The sequence below is a fragment of the Oryzias latipes genome, chromosome 16 (genome assembly GCF_002234675.1).
Source record: "Oryzias latipes chromosome 16, ASM223467v1".
In the NCBI taxonomy this organism is placed as follows: Eukaryota; Metazoa; Chordata; class Actinopteri; order Beloniformes; family Adrianichthyidae; genus Oryzias; species Oryzias latipes.
In genome coordinates, this window is record NC_019874.2 from 32726342 (window position 1) to 32743251 (window position 16910).

Below are 16910 nucleotides of genomic sequence, written 5' to 3' on the forward strand. Positions count from 1 at the left end.
CACACACACCCTCTCAAACACACACACACGCACACACATTTTGTAAGGAAGGTGGGACCTAGGACCATCTGTCCCCTACCCCTTCCCTGGTGGGGGGTACGGGCCCCTTGGCAACGGCGGCCGTGTCCCCTGGGTGCCGGGCACCTGCGCCCGGCGGTGCTCTCTCCGCACGGTGGGGGGGTTCACATTACATCTGAGCCGGGGGTGTCTGGTCCCTGGGGGGTGGGTTCTGGTCCTCGCTCCTGAGTGCTGGGCTCCCTGTTCCCTTCTCTACTTCTGTGCCGGTCCCAAGCCCAGTTGCTTTGAGAGGGTTGCGTCAGGAAGGGCCCTTCCGGCATAAAACATTGCCAAGTTTACCATGCGACTTGTTGACTGTGGCGACCCCCGAATGGGAAAAGCCGAAAGAGAAAGAAGAGTTGGTTTTAAGGCATAAGTATGCGTGTGAACACTATCTGTTTTGTTGACATGTGGACATTTTTGCAGCTAGCAGGTGTGTTGATAACATTTGAGTGTGTGTGTGAACAGGCCCCGCCCTTTTTGTTCTACATTTGAAACTTACCGTAATGATAAACAACCAGTAAACTTGTTGCTCTATGCTGCTTCATGGTCTTATCCCCCCCTCCTATTATCACCCTCCTACCCCCCCCTCTCTCTAACGTCCCTCTCTCTTCTTCCCCTCTTTCCTTTTCCGTCCGGTCCAACACCAAAGATTTTCAAACATGATTGAAATTAATAAAGTTTGCCCTGGATTCCAAAAGGGGTTTATTCAGTCATACCTTTGGTTTGTCTGAAGATGAATAACCCCTCTTGTTAAAGTAAAATATGTCCAACACAAGAGGCCCTCAGCTCTCATCTGTCTGCCCAGCTGTTTGATAGGACAGGTAAAAAAAAAAAAAAACTGAACTTCTCCTCGTCTTCAGCGGGTTTGTCGTGGTCCTCTGCTGCGCCGTCATGGAGTCCAGGAGTGCATCCTGCTGGTGACGCAGCGGATCACAAAGTATCCCGTCTTGATCCAACGAGTCCTGGACAACACCAAAGGTAAGCTTTGCTCCACCGAGCCGTCTGGTGACGCCTAGGTCCTCTTGCTCATGAAGCTGTGAACCCCACAGGGAGCAAGGAGGAGGAGCAAGCGCTGAAGAAGGCTTTGCAGCTCCTGAAGGAGCTGATCAGCTCTGTGGATCAGGAGGTGCTCGAGCTGGACAGAACTAGGAGGCTGCAAGAGATCCAAGCCCGTCTGGACCCTCGGGCCCTGGCAGAAGTCCAGGAAGGAGGAGTGTTCCGAGCGGGGGAACTTCTGAGGAGAAAACTCCTCCATGAGGGACCACTTCTCTGGAAGGTCCAGGGCTCCAGGATGAAAGGTGAAGACAGAAGTATCTTGTTCTGACGTCACATGTAGATGACCTCTGTGACTCTGCTGACCACGTCTGTGCGGTTGTCTCCAGATGTTCAGGTTCTGCTGATGTCAGACATCCTGGTCTTCCTTCAGGAGAAAGACCAGAAGTTCACCTTTGCTGCTCTGGTTAGTCTCACCTGAACACACCTTCACGTTCATGCATACAAGTAACCCCGCCGCCAGTTAACCGACACCGGCTTTCGCCCTGACTTTGCAAGGATCTGGGCTCCATTTGGGATCCAGGGCTGAGAGCAGAACACCTGGTCCTACACCTGTAGGACCAGGTGTAGGTTTGGCAGCTGCCAAGTAGCTGCCAAGGTGCACACACACAGGTTGGCAGGTCATGTGTGTTTGTCACAAAAAAGGTCTAAAAACTTGAAAAATGATCTTGAACATCTCAATTGGACAAATGTATTTGAAAACAATAACATCGAAGAAAGCTCAGATCTCCTTATACGAATGATCAGTGAACCGTTGGCTCATTTTTCAAAGAAAAACGCGGAGCGATGCCTGCTGTGCAACACCAGGATCATGGCGGGGCTTTAGATTCCTCAGCTCATGCTAAAGATGTCGTTCTTTATGAACATTGTAGACAATTTGATGACATGTCTTTATTTTCCATCAATGTTTTCTTTGTCTGCCTGTGGTTTAGTTGGTGTCAGTATTTGACATAAAGACAGCAGGTAATGCAGGAAAACAGCTGCACTTTATGACATCACAGATAAACAATCATCATTTAGAAACAAAATCAGAACAATGTTTTTATCTATTTCTTCAGACTAAAACCGTTAAATGTATTGGTGCTGCTGTGTTCATGTTTCAGATCAAGTTACATTTAATATGATTTATTGATTTAATTATTTTCTCAGCATCAAATGGTTCAGTTGGTCAAAATGTTTCTAGTTTAAATAAAAAATGACAGATTTTTTTATTTCAAGCACTTTAAGCTTCTTTTCTGTTTTAGACTAAAACAGGGTTTCTGTGGAAAAATAAAGTTAATATTTGTTAAAAGTGGATGAATATTGATTTTGTTGATGTTAAAAGATACAATTTTAGGTATAATTACACAATTTGTATTGGTACAAACCTAAGATATTGTCACCACGTGAGGGGGGGGGGGGGTGTGATACCTTTTTTTTTTTCTGGGGGGGGGCTTGCAAAAAATAATTGAGAAGCAGTGAGATAAATGGTGCCTTAACTGACAATTTGGATATTATTGTCAACATTTTTTCATTAGTTCAATTCAAAATTTAACGCAGCAACTAAAATGTCCAGACATGCAAATCTGTAGACAAAAGTAAGCCAATATTTCACATTAAGGAAATATCTGCTCCTGGGTCTCAGTAACTCAGACATTTGTCAGCACTGTGACAGTAATCTACCCGACAATTACATGCATGCACTGTGGTTCTGCACGCCTGTCCAGGCTCTCTGGCAGCAGGTATGTGCCGATCTATCATTCTGGCTTAAGGTTTCAATCACAGCTTCACCGTCACTTTGTGTGCTTGGTGACATGAGTGCCATCGATGTAGAAGGAGGACTAGGCTCTATCATTTTCATAACTCTTTGCATTGCTAAAAAAACTATTTTAATAAATTGGAAAAGCAAGAAAAATATAAATATAAGTCAACACAGAAATCTGCTGCTTGATCATATCAGCTTGGAAAAAATGTCAGCCCAAAGTTCAAGTAACTTTGAAAGAATTCGGTCTCTCTGGTCTCCCATAGCTAACTCCATGACTTAGGGGGTGGGGGGGGCCTGGTCGTCGCTGCTCCTTGCAGCGACGACCAGGGGCCTCCGGTGCCTGGCGGGGGGTGGTGGGGGCTCCGTTGGTCGGGGGGTCGGGTCCGGCGCCTGGGTGGGGCGGCCTGGGGCGCTGCGTGGTGGGGGGGTGCGTGGTGGGGGGTGGTCTGGCTTGGCTTGGGGGGGTGGTCCCTTTGCCTGTGCCGGGGGGGATTGGCGGGGGGCGCTGCTCGGGGGGGGGGGCCAGCGGCGCTGGATGGGCTTCCCATCTGCACCTGGGGCTGGGATCGGCCCTTCCCTGGCTCTGGGGCGGGACGGGACAACCCTCTTGGGGCCCCCGGTCGCTCTGGGTGTCATCCGCTTCGGCTGCGGGGTCTGGGGGGGGTGGGTTGGGGGTTCTTGTCGGCCTTGTCCTGTGGGGGGGCATTCTGGGGGAGGGGGGGGCACTATTGGTACGGGGCAGGGGGAGTTGACGGGTCGGGGTCTCCGCTGAGGCCATCGGCGGTTTCCCCGGCAGGTTGGCTGCCTCGGTCCCGTCGAGGCCTGACCAGAGCTCTTTTAGGGCCGGCGTTTGGGGGTGGGGGCCTGGGCTTGCTCCGGGGGGGGGCCGGCGCTTTCTGGCTCCTCTCTCTCTGTGTGGGGGGGGTGGTGCTGGGCCTGGGGTGTCGGCGCCTCCGGGGGTGGGTCCCCTGGGCTGGGTGGGCCTGGCCCCCTTGCTGGGGGGGGGGCGGGGGGCAGCTGTTTGACCACCGGGGGACAGTATATCAGCTGTCCCCAACTTACCCCCTTCATCATATAACCTCATAATAGGGTGAGGGGGTGGGGGGCTTAGCCTGCGATGAGCCTTGGGGGGGGGTTTACTAGGCAGTGGCCCCCCTCCTATGGTTGCCGTATGGAGTGGGCCCCCCCTCTTTCGGTTTTATTTGCACCTTAGACATGTAGGGCCCTTGGTAGGGGGGGTGCTTGGACATCACTGCCAGCAAGCAGCGGATGTCCTCCTAGCACCCTACCCGCCAATTTTAACCGCACCTTAGACATTTAGGGCCCCTTGGTGGGGAGGGTGAGGGGACGTCACTGTGAGTAATCAGGAGATGTCCCCTTAGTGCCCTACCCGCCAATTTTAACTGCACCCCCCTTAGTACACACACCCCTCCCCCCTCAATATATACATCCCAACATAAACACACACACATGCACACACACACCCTCTCAAACACACATACATGCACACACATTTTGCAAGGAAGGTGGGACCTGGGTCCATCTGTCCCCTGCCTCTTCCCTGGTGGGGGGTACGGGCCCCTTTGCAACGGCGGCCGTGTCCCCGGGGTGCCGGCTTCCTGGGCCCGGCGGTGCTCTCTCCACACGGTGGGGGGGTTCACATTACATCTGAGCCGGGGGTGTCTGTTCCCGGGGGGATGGGTTCTGGTCCTTGCTCCTGAGTCCTGGGCCCCGCCAAATTTCCAACTGTGGCCGAGCCTGGTCGGGCCATATTTACAACACCCCTTGTGGGCCCTCTTTTTTCCCCGGGGTTCCCCCCTCCTGGGCGGGGGCGGCGGGTCCCTGCCTCGCTCTTCCCTGGACCAACCGTGGGCCGGGCGGATGGCTGCCTGGAGTGCGGAGCAGGTCTCCCTTGGGGGGTCCTGGCTCGTATCTGGGGTTGGGGCGGGGGGATGCCCGGAACTCCTGGGTGGTGGTGGGGTGCTCGTTTGGGGCTGTGGGCGTCCTTCTCCGGTGGGGCCCTGCGTTGGGTTCTCCCGGCGCGGCAGGGGGGCTGCTCTCCTGGTTGGGCTGGGGCGGCACTCTCTTTCCCTCCGTGCCTCCCTGGCCTCTGGCTCTGGGGGCCTTGCGGCGGTCCTGCTGGCCCTGGCTTGGGTGGCGGGCTTGGTCGCCCGGGCGGCGGTTGTTCCCTGCTGGTTCCCGTGTGGCGTTGGGGGGATTCCGGCTGCCGCTGCTGCTGCGGTGGGGGTCTTGGGGTGGGGATGGCTGGGCACTCTCCCTCCTTCTTTTCACGTTCCACCATCCATTTTAGAAGAACATAAACACTCACCTGAGCACTGGGGTTAGCTCACCTTTGCACTAATAGCTTGCATGATTGAATGACTGAAATATTTCACACTAGTTGGTTTTAAGGCATAAGTATGCGTGTGTGAACACTATCTGTTTTGTGTACATGTCGACAGGTGGACATTTTTGCAGCTAGCAGGTGTGTTTAATACATTTCAGTGTGTGTGTGGACAGGCTCCACCCCTTTTTTTTTTTTTTTTTTTGTACTACATTTGAACCTTACCATAATGATTAACAACCAGTAAACTTGTTGCTTTATGCTGCTTCATGGTCTTATCCCCCTTCCCCTCCTATTATCACCCTCCTACCCCCCCTCTCTCTAACGTCCCTCTCTCTTCTTCCTCTCTTTCCTTTTCCGTCCGGTCCAACACCAAAGATTTTCAGACATGATTGAAATGAATAAAGTTTGGCCTCAATTACAAAAGGGGTTTATTCAGACATACCTTTGGTTTGTCTGAAGATTAATAACCCCTCTTGTTAAAGTAAAATATGTCCAACACAAGAGGCCCTCAGCTCTCATCTGTCTGCCCAGCTGTTGGACAGGACAAGTTAAAAAAAAGAAAAAAAAGAAAAAGGAAATATCTGCTCCTGATGTTCAAAAATCATTTCATCCTTCAAAAGCTCCAAAGCTAGAGATGCATAGTCTAGTTATTTTATGAAGTAACATAAAGATGTTCTCGCACACCCAATGTTACATTTGCTAAGGTTATACCTGTTTTAGGTCAGGGGACGCTACGAAACCTGAGAACTACCCTCCATTAAGCATTCTACCAATTATATCAAAAATGTTAGAAAAATGGGTCACAACACAACTAACCATACATCTAAACAACAGTCAAACCTCTCTCCATCCAATGCAGTTTGTTTCAGAAAATATCACTCCACTGATACTTGAAAGTGTAAAACAGCAGCTTGACAAGGGAGGCTTTGTGGGTGCTGTATTCCTTGATCTGAAACGCGCCTTTGACACTATTAACCCTTGTGCTGTCTTAGATGACCCCCCCCCCCCTTCCATTGACGTGTTCTCCCTACCATGACAAAGGTGGATAAAGGTGGAAAGATTTCATGTAATCCATGGACACCAGTGAAGATCACAAATCATTGAAGAAAAAAGATTCAGAGCTCTGTCTAGTGGGTCTAGATGACCCACCTCCCAATGTTAAAGTGCCTAGGATAGCACAAGGGTTAATCATGATGTTCTCCTTGCAAAATTAACTTATTTTAATTTCTTGAACAGTGCCCTCTGCTGGATGAAATCATATATTGTGACAGAAAACAAGCTGTACAAATTGAAAATTCAGTCATCATTTCTCAGTTGTTCAGATGGAGTCCCTCAAGGCTCAATATCGGGGCCACTTTTATTTAGTTTGCATGTGAACAACCTGCCAGATGTATGCAAAAAACAAAAATACAATAATATGCAGACGATACAGTTTATTTATTTATTTGGAGCCCCATTAGCTTCCTCAAAGTGGTCGCTAGTCTTCCTGGGGTCCATACACACAAAAAACACACATTTGACCAATTTCACAAAAACCAAAACTGATTTCACAAAATACAGTGACTAATTCATCATATTTACCTTAAAAGCTTCACATGTTAAAATAAGTTAAAACAATTTCATTTTTATACCAGCATATCAAAACACATGGCAACATAACATCAACAATAATACATTTCATAACAGCAAATCATTCAAATTGTTAGTTATTGTAAGTAGTCCATGTATTTTAGTTTTAAAGTCTTTTTGAAATGATATTTGTTGCTAATAAGCTTTGTCCTTCCAGACACTTGATTCCATGCAACAGAGGATCTAAACAGCACTGTTCTTCTCATACAGAATAAAAATAAAAAAGACTACTACTACTACTACTACTACTACTACAGTTAGTTCTTGAAAAAGGAACAACCAAATCACCAGAGCTGGCCTGACAGTTCTGAATGCTCATGCCAAAACAAAAGCTGAAGCAGCTGCAGTTCTGTCTGGAGCCATGGTTCCAGTCCTTCAGTGGCTCCAAAGCCCCCGCTCACGTCTCAGTCGTAAAAACATAGTCTGTATGTTTTTTCACGTCAACCAGCGAGGGAAGAACAACCACCTCTGGTGGTCAATGGGGAGCGATTGGAAGTTGTAGAACAATTCAAGTATCTTGGCGTAATCTCTGATTCAAGCTTAACTTTTAAAGATCATGTAAAGAAAATATCCAATATTGTCAAATTTAATCTGTCAAATTTTAAACAAATAAGGTCTTCTCTGACTACTGAGGCTGCAAAGGTTTATATGCATTCATTATTTTTAGTCATATAACTTACTGACTCACTACATGGTCCCAGACAAATGAAAGCACTTTGAAACCCCTCAAGTCTCTGTTTAGGAGAACCCTGAAAGTTTGAGACATAAGGCCTCTGCGTTCTCATTACTGTGACATTCTAACCAAGTATGGCTAATGGATTTGGAAAGTTACAAAATGTACATGGATGCCTGTCTCATTTTTAAAGTTTTGAATGGGCTGGCCCCTCCCCCCTATTAGATTTTATAAGTAAAAAAAACAATGTTGGGGTGGGCACCACGGCTTTCACTTGAGGGGTCTATAATGTTCAAAGGTGCAGGACTAAATGTAGCCAAACATTGGTGTCAATCAGAGGCACACAGTTATGGAATACACAATCGCACACTAGAAAGTGTGAAAACGACCCTACCTTCCAAACAGCTCTGAAGACAAACCAGTCCTGCAGACATTAGTTGTTGGTGTTTTTCTTGCTTTTTATTGTAAATAACCTTTGTAAATATCTTTATCACTAATATTGTGCTATTGTGTTGTGTTGTAAATGTAACTGTTGAACCTTTTATCCTGTCTTATTAGGACAACGGATGCAATTTAGCTCCGGTGCTAATAACTCTGGAACATGTGTGTTGAAGCAGCTGCTGAAACATTGTGTAATAAACACTGTCCTAATTCCAATCAATACAATAAAATAAATAAAATGTGTGAAACAAAGAGTTCTAACAAGCTCAATGCAGTCAGCACCAGAGCCGGTTCTGCTGGAAAGACTTCCAGGGTCTCCCAGGGTCCCGAGATATCCCTGAGATCTCAGGGATGACCAGAACATACAGAAGTGGTTCTCTGCAGAAGCTCTGGCCGCAAAACCTGTCCCTGTTCTCTTGTGTCGGTGGTGAAGAGCTAAAAAGGTCTTTTTCTGAATCGATCCACTGTTTTTCCAGACATCTGCTGCTGCGGCCTCACTCCTCCGGATCAGCTTCCTCTCTGGTCTGACGCTGTCTCTGTTGTCAACCTGTTTCAGGACAAGTCTCCAGTGGTCTCCCTGAATAACCTGATTGTTCGAGACATAGCCAATCAGGAGCGAGGGATGTACCTGATCAGTGCCTCCACCCCTCCTGAGATGTACGAGCTGTATGCGTCATCAAAGGAAGATCGCAAGACCTGGATGAGTCGCATCCAGCAAGCTGCTGTCAGGTCAGTGGCAGCGCCGCCCCCTCTAGCAGCTTGTCCTCGTCTGGACCATGTGACCGCTAGCTTCTCCTGCAGGAAGCCAAACGCATGCTGGGCTTATGGGGAACTGTCTCCATGCTGCGTCTTCTCATCAGCATGAAACCAATTCATTTCTAGACATTTAAACTGGCCATAAGAACGAAAACCACAACATTTGAAGTGAACGGATGAAGGAGAACCAACCAAGTGTAAAAACAGCCGTTAAAGACGACACATTGACCGAGCTGATAATGGAGACGTGTCTGAATGGAAAACGTTCCCGCTTATCCCTTGTGCTATCCTAGGCACTTTAACGTTGGGTCATCTAGACCCACTAGACAGTGCTCTGAACCTTTTTTCTTCAATGATTTGTGATCTTCACTTGTGTCCATGGATTACATGAAATCTTTCCACCTTTATCCACCTTTGTCATGGTAGGGAGAACACCTCAATGGAAGGGGGGGGTCATCTGGACCCCATAGGATAGCACAAGGGTTAAACCAGCGGCAAAGTTGGAGATATTTGATGTTTGGAGGCCTTTCCAAAAGAACAGAGACAGCGAACATCCACAGGGCTCCAGCTGACGGACAGGTTTGGTGATCCTGTCCCTCCTGAGTCTTCCTGATCAGGTAAAGGCTGGTCCACATCTCCTGCATGCCTCGGTGCTCATGCCCCTCGTCCATCAGACCTCCACTGTAGTCTCTGGTGGACGGCACAGCTGTCCTGTCCATGGATGTTCGGACTCGGAGCAGGATCACAGAAAGTCCCGCTGCAGATGCTAGCGCCGTCTTAGCTCTTGAAAGAAAAGTTAGAGACCAGTGGACCTTCATGATCTGGTTCTCAGGGTTCCCCTGCTCCTCCAGCAGCACTGAAACTCCTTGGTTCCTGTTGTATGTTCTTGGTTGGTGTCAGCACCACCTCTTTGCTGTCGTGGTACCGGCTTCTTCCTGCATCTCTGATTGATCTCTGAAACTGGACCAGGCCGCGGTCCTAAAGAGGTTCTGCTGTTTCTCTGCAGCTGTCCTTCCAGAGTGGAGTTTCCTCTCATTGAGACCGAAGACAAAGCTTTACTGCGCCGGCTGAGAGGTAGCCCACTTCCTGTTCCCCCGCCATTCCTGCCCCCACCTCACAGAACTACACCATTACTGCCCCACCCCTTTGACCATGTGTTTACTCTTCATCCCGCTCCTCTTCTGCAGCCGACATCCAGCAGAAGGACAAAGAGGTGATGGAGCTCCTGCAAGAGCGTGTCACTTTGTTTTCTGACCTTGTGGAGGCGACGGCTCGAGGAGAAGCAGAAAAGGAGGGCGGGGTGCAGGTCAGGACCTCCTGCAGCAGAAACCTGTTCAGAGCGGACACTCCCTGTGCCGCCAAGGCCGAGCCGCTCCTCCTGGCTGCCATCTGTCAAGGTGAGAAGGCGTTCCAGGTGTCCGTGGCTATGAGCACTCAGACAGCTGAACCTGTCTCCCTGTCCCAGTCGACAGGCTGACGGCCCTGCTGCTGGACTCCAGCACCCAGAGGTCCCCTGTTCCCAACCAAGACTTCAGCAGTGAGTCACCTTAGAACATCGGACTGACTGCTGTCCTCAAACCCTAACCCTGTCTCTCCTGTCGGTTTCTCCTGTCGGTCTCACCTGTCTGTCTCTCCTGTCGGTCTCTCCTGTCGGTCTCCCCTGTCGGTCTCTCCTGTCTGTCTCTCCTGTCGGTCTCTCCTGTCTGTATCTCCTGTCGGTCTCACCTGTCGGTCTCACCTGTCGGTCTCTCCTGTCGGTCTCACCTGTCGGTCTCACCTGTCGGTCTCACCTGTCGGTCTCCCCTGTCGGTCTCTCCTGTTGGTCTCACCTGTTGGTCTCATCTGTCGGTCTCATCTGTCGGTCTCATCTGTCGGTCTCTCCTGTCGGTCTCTCCTGTCTGTCTCTCCTGTCGGTCTCACCTGTTAGTCTCTCCTGTCGGTCTCACCTGTCGGTCTCACCTGTCAGTCTCTCCTGTCTGTCTCTCCTGTCGGTCTCATCTGTCGGTCTCTCCTCTCGGTCTCACCTGTCTGTCTCACCTGTCTGTCTCTCCTGTCGGTCTCTCCTGTCGGTCTCACCTGTCGGTCTCACCTGTTGGTCTCTCCTGTCGGTCTCACCTGTCGGTCTCTCCTGTCTGTCTCTCCTGTCTGTCTCTCCTGTCGGTTTCTCCTGTCGGTCTCACCTGTCTGTCTCTCCTGTCTGTCTCTCCTGTCGGTCTCTCCTGTCGGTCTCACCTATTAGTCTCACCTGTCGGTCTCACCTGTCGGTCTCTCCTGTCGGTCTCACCTGTCTGTCTCACCTGTCGGTCTCACCTGTTAGTCTCTCCTGTCGGTCTCACCTGTCTGTCTCTCCTGTCTGTCTCTCCTGTCGGTCTCTCCTGTCGGTCTCACCTGTCAATCTCTCCTGTCTGTCTCTCCTGTCGGTCTCATCTGTCGGTCTCTCCTGTCGGTCTCACCTGTGTGTCTCACCTGTCTGTCTCTCCTGTCGGTCTCTCCTGTCGGTCTCCCCTGTCGGTCTCTCCTGTTGGTCTCTCCTGTCGGTCTCACCTGTCGGTCTCACCTGTCAGTCTCTCCTGTCTGTCTCTCCTGTCGGTCTCATCTGTCGGTCTCTCCTGTCGGTCTCACCTGTCTGTCTCTCCTGTCGGTCTCTCCTGTCGGTCTCTCCTGTCGGTCTCACCTGTCGGTCTCACCTGTTGGTCTCTCCTGTCGGTCTCACCTGTCGGTCTCTCCTGTCTGTCTCTCCTGTCTGTCTCTCCTGTCGGTTTCTCCTGTCGGTCTCACCTGTCTGTCTCTCCTGTCTGTCTCTCCTGTCGGTCTCTCCTGTCGGTCTCACCTATTAGTCTCACCTGTCGGTCTCACCTGTCGGTCTCTCCTGTCGGTCTCACCTGTCTGTCTCACCTGTCGGTCTCACCTGTTAGTCTCTCCTGTCGGTCTCACCTGTCGGTCTCACCTGTCTGTCTCTCCTGTCTGTCTCTCCTGTCGGTCTCTCCTGTCGGTCTCACCTGTCAATCTCTCCTGTCTGTCTCTCCTGTCGGTCTCATCTGTCGGTCTGTCCTGTCGGTCTCACCTGTGTGTCTCACCTGTCTGTCTCTCCTGTCGGTCTCTCCTGTCGGTATCACCTGTCGGTCTCACCTGTTGGTCTCTCCTGTCGGTCTCACCTGTCGGTCTCTCCTGTCTGTCTCTCCTGTCTGTCTCTCCTGTCGGTCTCTCCTGTTGGTCTCACCTGTCTGTCTCTCCTGTCTGTCTCTCCTGTCGGTCTCTCCTGTCGGTCTCACCTGTCAATCTCTCCTGTCTGTCTCTCCTGTCGGTCTCACCTGTAAGTCTCTCCTGTCGGTCTCACCTGTCTGTCTCTCCTGTCGGTCTCTCCTGTCGGTCTCACTTGTCGGTCTCTCCTGTCGGTCTCTCCTGTTGGTCTCACCTGTCTGTTTCTCCTGTCGGTCTCTCCTGTCGGTCTCTCCTGTTGGTCTCACCTGTCGGTCTCTCCTGTCTCTCTCTCATGTTGGTCTCTCCTGTCGGTCTCACCTGTTAGTCTCTCCTGTCGGTCTCACCTGTCGGTCTCTCCTGTTGGTCTCTCCTGTCTGTCTCTCCTGTCTGTCTCACCTGTCGGTCTCTCCTGTTGGTCTCTCCTGTCTGTCTCTCCTGTCGGTCTCTCCTGTTGGTCTCTCCTGTCGGTCTCACCTGTCGGTCTCACCTGTTAGTCTCTTCTGTCGGTCTCTCCTGTCGGTCTCACCTGTCTGTCTCTCCTGTGTGTCTCTCCTGTCGGTCTCACCTGTCCGTCTCTCCTGTCGGTCTCTCCTGTTGGTCTCACCTGTCTGTTTCTCCTGTCGGTCTCACCTGTCGGTCTCACCTGTCGGTCTCCCCTGTCGGTCTCACCTGTCGGTCTCACCTGTCGGTCTCCCCTGTCGGTCTCACCTGTCAGTCTCTCCTGTCGGTCTCTCCTGTTAGTCTCATCTGTCTGTCTCACCTGTCTGTCTCTCCTGTCGGTCTCTCCTTTCGGTCTCTCCTGTTGGTCTCACCTGTCTCACCTGTCGGTCTCACCTGTCTGCCTCTCCTGTCGGTCTCAGCTGTCTGTCTCTCCTGTGTGTCTCTCCTGTCGGTCTCACCTGTCGGTCTCTCCTGTCGGTCTCTCCTGTCGGTCTCACCTGTCTGTCTCTCCTGTCTGTCTCTCCTGTCGGTCTCACCTGTCGGTCTCTCCTGTCTGTCTCACCTGTCAGTCTCACCTGTCGGTCTCACCTGTTAGTCTCTCCTGTCGGTTTCTCCTGTTGGTCTCTCCTGTCTGTCTCTCCTGTCGGTCTCACCTGTCGGTCTCACCTGTCGGTCTCACCTGTCTGCCTCTCCTGTCGGTCTCAGCTGTCTGTCTCTCCTGTCTGTCTCTCCTGTGTGTCTCTCCTGTCGGGCTCACCTGTCGGTCTCTCCTGTCGGTCTCACCTGTCTGTCTCTCCTGTCTGTCTCTCCTGTCGGTCTCACCTGTCGGTCTCTCCTGTCTGTCTCACCTGTCAGTCTCACCTGTCGGTCTCACCTGTCTGTCTCTCCTGTCGGTCTTTCCTGTTGGTCTCTCCTGTCTGTCTCTCCTGTGTGTCTCTCCTGTCGGTCTCACCTGTCGGTCTCTCCTGTCGGTCTCTCCTGTCTGTCTCTCCTGTCGGTCTCACCTGTCGGTCTCACCTGTCGGTCTCACCTGTCTGCCTCTCCTGTCGGTCTCAGCTGTCTGTCTCTCCTGTCTGTCTCTCCTGTGTGTCTCTCCTGTCGGGCTCACCTGTCGGTCTCTCCTGTCGGTCTCACCTGTCTGTCTCTCCTGTCTGTCTCTCCTGTCGGTCTCACCTGTCGGTCTCTCCTGTCTGTCTCACCTGTCAGTCTCACCTGTCGGTCTCACCTGTCTGTCTCTCCTGTCGGTCTTTCCTGTTGGTCTCTCCTGTCTGTCTCTCCTGTGTGTCTCTCCTGTCGGTCTCACCTGTCGGTCTCTCCTGTCGGTCTCACCTGTCTGTCTCTCCTGTCTGTCTCTCCTGTCGGTCTCACCTGTCGGTCTCTCCTGTCTGTCTCTCCTGTCGGTTTTTCCTGTTGGTCTCTCCTGTCTGTCTCTCCTGTCGGTCTCACTTGTCGGTCTTTCCTGTTGGTCTCTCCTGTCTGTCTCTCCTGTCGGTCTCTCCTGTTGGTCTCTCCTGTCGGTCTCACCCGTCGGTCTCACCTGTTAGTCTCTCCTGTCTGTCTCTCCTGTCGGTCTCACCTGTCGGTCTTTCCTGTCGGTCTCTCCTGCTGGTCTCACCTGTCGGTCTCACCTCTCGGTCTCACCTGTCGGTCTCTCCTGTCGGTCTCACCTGTCGGTATCTCCTGTCGGTCTCACCTGTCGGTCTCACCTGTCGGTCTCACCTGTCTCCCCCAGATGGCGACTCTGGATCTTTAAATGGTTCGTTTAAACTGACTAACAGTTCTGCAAAGGTAAAGATTCCATGTTTCCGTGTTGTTCACACACCGTTAACGCTGACATGATCAAACTGTTTCAACCGTTTCCTAAATCTGAAAGCTTTTCAGAATAAAAGTTCCTCTTTAACAGCTTCTGAACTTCTCACTTAGGACAACAATGGCAACCAGCTGCAGGAGCGCGCCCTGAATGAGGTAAGAATGCCAGAATCCTGATCCCTGTGACCGATCATGACGACTATCAGCCAATAACCGATCAATGGTCGTTATGACCCACTTTAAAGTTAGAACCAGACGGTTATTTTTGGCTGCAGTGAACGTCATTCCACTGAATTCTGAAGCAAAGAAAAGCAGCTTTGTGTTGATATGAAGCAGCCGTGAGGTGTTTACGCTTCTCCTGATTCTGTGGTGGAGACGGCGCCGCCTGCTTCCCTCAGCGTCAGACTCCCCTGGAGTTTTTGTTTATCGTGTAAACGGTCCTGGTGTGTTTTTTAGTTGCCGGCGCCATCTCCAGTATGAAAGGGTTTACAGACCAGGCTCATGTAGGGGAATAGTTTTGTATCCAAACTGGGTCCTGCGGCGACCCGGCTGTGGTGGAGGCGTCCGCTGACTTGTCCCCTCCCTCTCAACCACAGGAAGTGCGGCACCAGCTGGTTGGTCTGAGCACGCTCCTTCACGCTCTGCAGGTGTGACATCAGCTGGTTTATTCAAGCTTTCCGTGTATTCATCATCAGTAGAAGCTGTCTTTGACTCACTGACTCCGCCTCCAGGCTGCTGTTATTCGTCAGGACTCTATCCTGGAGCTGTCCTTTAGTGTGTCTGTCCCCTCCTCTGCCCCTCCTGGCTCCGCCCCCGGTCCTACTCTCTCGGTGACACGTGACGCAGGCCTGGATCCAAACGGAGAGGTGGTGCTGCTGCAGCGACAGGTGGAGCTTCTGCAGGAGGAACTAACGCGCTTGCGTCAGAAAGGGGTGGACTTAAGCAAGAAGGGGGCGGGGTCAGGGAAGAAAAAGAAGAAAGGAAAGAAAGACAAATCTGATCCGTCTAAGGCAGAGGAGGTGCGTTTGACCTTTTACTGAGTGTGACAAATGCATGTATGAAATGTGTGAGCACCACCCTGAAAGATCCTGACGTCACTGTCCTCCTGCAGGTCAGTAAGGAGCTGGAGCCCCACCCACTGGCTCCACTCGCCACAGAGGATCCTGTTGACCAATTAGATGGTCTCCATGAAGAAAATGAGGACGACAAGGAGGAAGTGATGAAGATCTCTCCCCGCTCTGACAGCCCAAGAGGTCAGTAAATGTTCATCATTTCTGCTGCTGGGAGTAATTGCTAATGATGGTAACCATGGTAACTGTGACATGTCAACCCCAGACCTGCAAGACATCCCAGAGGAGAGCGAGAGCTAACCACACCCCCAGATGGATGGACCTCAGATCCTCCTGTGATGTCAGAGCCCCCACTTACCCACCGTTAGACTCTGCTGCTCTACAGTCTTCAGTGTGTGTGTGTGTGGGGGGGGGGGGTCATTCAGTTTTATCTTTGGATGTAAAACTGCTGTTTGTATAATTATGCTGGGGGGGGGGGGCAGCTGCACGGCTGTGGATGTGGGGTGTAAACAGATCAAACCACAGAGGATGGTTTAAACCAAAAAAGTTTAAAGCCCCCCGCACACACACACTACGTTACCCAGAATGCAACTGGTCCTGGAAACATCTGTCATGGAGCTCATCCGGTGCACATTAAAGGTTTCCGATCCTCTGAACTGTTCTACGGAAACTTTGTGGACTTCAGGATGTCACCACGTCTGTGAGGGGGGTGGGGGCTGTTTGGTGTCGTACCGTGAGCAGCATGGCTGCAACGCTGTTAGCATGTTAGCATGGCTTTGTTTTTATACTGATACAGGAAAAGAACTGGTTAGTGGGACCTCCTGCAGCTCAGCTGTTATGAATGACGAAGGAGGAGCTTCAGCGGAGACACGCCCACATATGTGACTTTGCTTTTTATGTGCAGCGACTGCATCAAACCAAAAAGACCTGCAGGACAGAACACGTGAGAACCTGCTCACCTGCTGTCCAACCTGGACCTTCAGCATTTCCAGAGCAGAAACTGCAGCCTTTCAATGTACAGATAGAAGTCAACCCTGACTGTTTCCATCAATAATGCAGCTTCAACACCCTTCAGGCTGTCCTGGAACCTGCAGAAACATTTCATATTTAACAGGCTGCGGAGCAGTGTGCTGTCTGCTCCATACCTCACAGCCAGAAGCCGCTGGTTTGAATCCCGGCTGGGACCTTTCTGCGTGGAGTTTGCATGTCCTCCTGCATCGTGGGTTTCTGCCACAGTCTAAACGCCTGCTTTAGGTTGGACTCTAAGTAGTTCTTCACATGTGTGATGGAGCCCTGACCCCAGCGTGACCTTCTCCCTGGGGGGGCTGGACACGCCCCCAGCATGCCCGTGGTCCCGCTCAGGAACACGGGACGGATGTTTCATAGTTTTACTGCTGAACTGAATTTTGTTCATCTATTGATTCCTGCTGTACGTGTGTGTTCATATAAATCAAATTTGCTTCCTTTCATCTTTCTGTCCTCTTGATTGACAGCTCCTGGCTGTTCCTCAGCAGATTGACAGCTGTTCTGACTCACACTCAGGTGTTTGTGGGTTTCTCAGCATGTTTACTGAAGATCATTTTAACTAATGAGGAAAAAAGCCAAACTGATGAAGAGGATCTCGTTTATTAGAAAACATGACGTCCTTCTGACTACCAGTAAATCCACAGCAGATGACGTTTCCAC

At 51.1% G+C, this 16910-nt stretch overlaps 1 protein-coding gene across 1 annotated transcript in view; it reads left to right on the forward strand.

The window, feature by feature from the left end:
* Nucleotides 1-16693, forward strand: part of arhgef2 (Rho/Rac guanine nucleotide exchange factor 2) — a 47103-nt gene extending 30410 nt beyond the window's left edge. The window contains exons 10-22 of the mRNA XM_023963868.1: nt 921-1038; nt 1110-1358; nt 1443-1519; nt 8504-8676; nt 9710-9777; nt 9891-10100; nt 10169-10240; nt 14078-14133; nt 14269-14310; nt 14751-14801; nt 14886-15173; nt 15266-15407; nt 15490-16693. Coding sequence (XP_023819636.1) covers nt 921-1038; nt 1110-1358; nt 1443-1519; nt 8504-8676; nt 9710-9777; nt 9891-10100; nt 10169-10240; nt 14078-14133; nt 14269-14310; nt 14751-14801; nt 14886-15173; nt 15266-15407; nt 15490-15524 — 1581 coding nt within the window. The 3' untranslated portion in view covers nt 15525-16693. The remainder of the gene's footprint in view (nt 1-920; nt 1039-1109; nt 1359-1442; nt 1520-8503; nt 8677-9709; nt 9778-9890; nt 10101-10168; nt 10241-14077; nt 14134-14268; nt 14311-14750; nt 14802-14885; nt 15174-15265; nt 15408-15489) is intronic.
* The last annotated feature ends 217 nt before the right edge of the window (nt 16694-16910 follow it).